Consider the following 5,446-nt stretch of genomic DNA (forward strand, 5'->3'; position numbering starts at 1 on the left):
CTGAGATTGTCAAAATGGGAGGGGTTTATTACAATCCTCCAATTTATTTCAACAATTAACGTTATTCAGCTTCTATTTGCTGTTACGGAGTAATACATAATCTTTAATTTAGAAAATAAAAACACAAGAAACATTTGAAGAGTAGATTGAAGAGTCCATTCTTTTTTTATCACCCCTAAATGCGTTGCTAACTTTTTCTAGAAACACCAAAAACGATCCTAGGCATGCCGGTTATACATCAACATAACAGAAATTTTCCTAGCAATCCTTAACGTATGAAAGAGTACAATTGTACAGCAATTAAGGGGACAAAATACATGCATAAAGCAAAAAGGCTCCTTAATACTAGAAAAATAAGGCAGAAATAAGGTGATATGTATGTTACTTTTAAATTTGTTGTATGGTATGCATTTTAAATGGTAGTATCTTGCAATAGTCGCATTTCTTCGGCCTGGAAATGCTCTACTTTTACTGCATATACCTGTATAAAAGATAACATTAGCAACAAGAATGAGACATAATTTTTTTTTTTTTCTTTTTTCTAATGAAACTATTCATAAGCATGAAGGTTCAAACTAATTTCTTCCTAGTCCTACTATTATTGCTCTTTTTTATGCTTGGAAACTCCATTGGTTATCCTGAGATCTATAATGCTGTTCGAGCTGATTATGGGATCGATATACTCAATCGAAGCAGTTTTTCTGCAGGTTTTCTTTTTGGGACAGCTTCATCATCATATCAGGTGAGTTAGAAGTTTAGGATTTAGTATTTTTCAATAAAAATCTTATTTATATTATACCAACATTATGTTGTAAAAATGTTGGCAAAAGAAATATTAGTTGTCTTAATTAAGTGAGATTGTTTTTCGTTAACAGTATGAAGGTGCAGCTCATGAAGATGGTAGAGGTTCAAGTATATGGGACACTTATACTCAAAAATATCCAGGTTCTTGATCTGCCTCATGCGTGCCCCTTGAACTCTTGAAGTATTTGGTATTATGTTAATGGTTAACACATTTAATTAGTCACCTACACCATGTAAAAGCAAATTCTCAAGTTCTTTTACATCAATCAATTTTTTTTTTTTTAATGAATATTCCTATAATTTGTTAGGATTGTAGGATGATTAACCTAGATCATTTATAATCTCAAATCTTATTTGTTCATGATTTTCCTTGTGCAGATAAGATTAAAGATCGAAGTAATGGTGATGTGGCAATAGACTCATACCATCGGTATAAGGTAATAGACTCAAGGGTTGCTCAACTAATTGAGACTCCTTTGTTATATAACGTGATCTATTTATTAACCGTGTTAATCATTTCGTAGGAGGATGTGAAGCTCATGAAGAAAATGGGATTAGATGCCTACAGATTTTCAATATCTTGGTCACGGATATTACCATGCATGTTCTAATACCCTTGTCTTAATTTAGTTTCCAAAGCATGTGTTTTCTTCATTTCGACAGCCTTTTTTGAGCCAAATGAACTGATGATTGAACAGATGGGAAACTACACAAAGGCGTGAACCGGAAAGGATTAGCATACTATCACAACCTTATAGATGAACTAATAGTGAATGGTAAAAGATTCAACTCTCGGTCTTTTATAGAACTATCTTAATATTTTTTCACTCTTAATTAAAGTTAATATTGTTCTGTACTTTTATGATTCATTTTTTTTGCAATGCTTCTGATTATATTTTTTGGTATTGGCAGGTATAAAACCCTTTGTGACTCTCTTTCATTGGGATCTCCCGCAAGCATTGGAAGATGAGTATGGTGGTTTCCTAAGTCCTTACATTGTGTAAGTCATCTTCTGAGTCCTGAGAGAATGGCAAGATTGGTTCCTACATATAAGAAAGGGGAAATTCCATGTTCTTTTTCATTATTGTGGGCTCCACAATTGAATAAAGTTGTTGGTTTATTTACAAAAATGTTATTTTCTCACTATCAGAAACTGGGGCATCCCTTATAAGAAAGATCATATAATTTTTTTTTTTATTGGAAGCAAAAATATTCAATAAATATGAAACTTGTGTTAGAAACTTACTGCTAGTGTTCAGTAGGCTGGGTTTGGGCTGCCATTTTCTGGTCTTTTGCAGGGTTTGGCACTACCAGAATACCTCTTCAGACCATTTTTTACTTGGGCTCTGTCAGCTTGGACCCATATGCCAATTTATTGATCTGACCTCACTCATAAAGGGCCCAATCATTTCTCGGCGCCTTGGCCTTTATAAGCTTTCCCCATATTTTGGCCTGTAAATGTTTTAATATTGAGCCTTTTAGAGTAAAACATGTCCTGTTTGTTACAATGTTGCAGGGATGATTTTAGGGATTATGCAAATATTTGCTTCAAAGAATTTGGTGATAAAGTGAAACATTGGATCACATTGAATGAACCCTGGTCCTATAGTTACGGTGGATATGCTAGTGGGAGATTGACTCCTGGTCGGTGTTCAAAGTGGCAGCAGCTTAACTGTACTGGCGGAGATTCAGCCACTGAGCCATACTTGGTTTCTCACCACCAGCTTCTTGCTCATGCCGCAGCAGTTGACTTGTACAGGCGTAAATATAAGGTTTATAAACTATAATGACTTATGCCTAAATTCATGCCTATACTATACTTGCATGATTTCAGTATATAAAACATTTAATAGACTTTTTACATGTAAATGATGCAATTACACAAGACATATATATAAACTAGCTGATGAATTGGACTAATTATTTCATGGACTAGTCGCGGTTACTTCCCACCCATTCCATACATTGGCCATCTCTAATCATGTATGACCATCATGTGAATTCAGTGTTTCCTCTGATTACCCTGTTATATTCCTAGGCATCTCAGCAGGGCATAATTGGGATCAGTCTAGTGACGAATTGGTTTGTTCCACTCTCAAAAATACAGCACCATAAGTTTGCAGCTATGAGAGCGCTTGACTTCATGCTTGGATGGTGAGCTTACTGAGCTATGCATATATTATATAAACTTGTATCAATTTCTGCAGCTAGAATTCCTATACCTATTTGTCTGTTATCTTGTCCCGTTATACTTCATGATATATACGACCTTTAAGATTAATGTTTGTTAGAAACGAGTTCTTATATATTAAAGGTTCAAACAGGTTTATGGATCCAATAACCAAAGGTGAATATCCACATTCCATGCGCTCCCTTGTAAGAGGCCGATTGCCTGAATTTTCTGCAGAGCAGTCAAGGATGTTGAATGGATCATATGATTTTCTAGGCTTAAATTATTACAGTGCTCGTTATGCAGCTTATTCTCCTGGTTTGAAGCATGCAAAACTCAGTTACACAACTGATGCTAATGTCAGACAAACAGGTATGTTTATAAATTATTTTTGATGTGCTTGTATAAGTAACACAACATATTTTCACTTTAAGATTCAACTGTTGCTAAGTACTCATGAAGTTCTATTTGGTTTTTATCAAACATTGCTTGATTTATCGCAGTTGAGCGAAAGGGAATCCCAATTGGTCCAAAGGTATTCAAGTGATTCCTCTGTACCACAAGGATTTTTTTCTGTGAATGATTTATGCTGTACATCCTTTTTTATGTTTTTAATATTTTCCTCAGCTAAAATCGGTGATAACTTCCTTGTTTCTTCTTGTCCCTCTAATTCTTGCAGGCGGCTTCAGATTGGCTGTATGTTTATCCACAAGGAATTCGATATCTTTTAGTCCATATAAAGAGAAGATACAACAACCCTTTGATCTATATAACAGAAAATGGTAAGTTTACCACTATATTTTAATGATTCTAACATTTAGAATTTTGTTTATATAACTTATACAATGCATTCTCACTCAGAATTTTGACTACTTATGTCTGTAGGTGTTGACGAGGTTAACAATGGCACATTGTCACTCAAGGCAGCACTTAGAGATGAAATGAGGGTCCGATACTACCATGATCATCTAGCTTTCTTACACCGTGCAATCAAGTGATCATAGTCTACAAACTCACTCAATTTTCTTTCGTTTTAATTTGGGCAGTCTTTTATTACATACCTATGATAGTATAAATCTAAATCTCTTTAGTCATCGAGTGGATGGACTTGAATAGAGGTGATCAAGTTGTTGGGGAATTTGGTAGAAACAAAGGTCACAAAGATAAACAAACAAAATTAACTGAGAATTTTTCGAGGCGTGAACGGGATCACTTTTCCAAAAGTATAATTCTGACCCTATACTACAACCGGGTATCACGGAAATTTACTCAGGAGATACAACGAAGGCCAATTGCAATCACAAGTAGGATGATTACAAAACAATGTAAATAAGCGTTTGTGATTTGTGATGATGATAATTGAAGAACTTTGCAAACAAGAGAATAAAAATGAAAGTTACTGTCTTCTATTCTATTCTCTAACTTCCATCATAATAATAATAATAATAATAATAATAATAATAATATAATTAAAAGCAAAAACCATCAACTTAACCGTCAAAAACAACGCAACCCGAACCCAGAAAATGGTCGGGCCCGATCGGGCTAACTGCCGCCCAATCGGGCGAGTATATTCTTCAGAAAACGCAAGCCCGATTGAACCGTGGTGGCCCGATCGGGCCCGCATGATGAACACGAAAGTTAATTGTTGCAAAAATGTAGCCTTTTTCTTTCTAGATTTTGATGATTGTATTGGTTTTGGATTGCAGGGAAGGTGTAAATGTGAAGGGCTATTTTGCATGGTCATTGTTGGATAATTTTGAATGGAGTTCTGGCTATACTGTTCGATTTGGGATCAACTATGTTGACTACAAAGATGGATTGAAAAGATACCCTAAACTTTCTGCTTTCTGGTTTAAGAAGTTCCTGCGAAACAAGAAATAATATTCTACTCTTTCAAAGCTAGTTAAATAAACTCTCAAGTCATCCTCCTGAATCCTGATATTTTTATATATGCTACATGATTATGATTTCTATGTGATCATAACAATGCAAGTATATTTGGAGACTAAAGTGTATCATATTTGCTCCTATTATATATCATTGTATGTTATATTGAATTCCATATCATATTCTAGATTTGTATACAACGACGCTAATATGATTTGAGCTTGTTATATGGTTGGTCGGTTGCTTATTATAAAGTCCACATAGCAGGCGGCTTATTATTAATGAAGACCCGAGCATTACATGGGCTTAAATCTAGTCTAATACCAATTTACCGAGTACGACTTGTTATATTTAAGAAGATACTCTGTATGAGATAATATTTAGAGGTGGTATTTAGGAAGGTCTGGGATAATTTCAAGGGATCGGAGGAGAGTCTTAATTTGTTAGCCTATATGATTATTTCCTTAGATAATATTATTTCCAAAGGCACGTGCAGATGTCGATGAGTTTTATATTCAAATAGGATTGTTTTCGATCTTTTGAAATTGGACAATTGTTTCAGGATTGTTGATTAAGATTTTA

General features: G+C 34.6%; 1 protein-coding gene across 1 annotated transcript; it reads left to right on the forward strand.

The window, feature by feature from the left end:
- Window positions 1-310: 310 nt before the first annotated feature.
- LOC110736157 (beta-glucosidase 13-like) lies at window positions 311-5,091 on the forward strand. Its single transcript, XM_021916306.1, has 13 exons — window positions 311-742; window positions 876-945; window positions 1,183-1,241; window positions 1,329-1,404; window positions 1,503-1,580; window positions 1,717-1,804; window positions 2,321-2,576; window positions 2,843-2,958; window positions 3,129-3,346; window positions 3,478-3,509; window positions 3,654-3,756; window positions 3,860-3,968; window positions 4,684-5,091. The coding sequence occupies exons 1-13, from the start codon at window positions 545-547 to the stop codon at window positions 4,856-4,858; spliced, it is 1,578 nt and encodes a 525-aa protein (XP_021771998.1). The 5' UTR covers window positions 311-544; the 3' UTR covers window positions 4,859-5,091.
- The last annotated feature ends 355 nt before the right edge of the window (window positions 5,092-5,446 follow it).

This window comes from Chenopodium quinoa, unplaced genomic scaffold, assembly GCF_001683475.1.
Source record: "Chenopodium quinoa cultivar QQ74 unplaced genomic scaffold, ASM168347v1, whole genome shotgun sequence".
Taxonomy (NCBI): domain Eukaryota; kingdom Viridiplantae; phylum Streptophyta; class Magnoliopsida; order Caryophyllales; family Amaranthaceae; genus Chenopodium; species Chenopodium quinoa.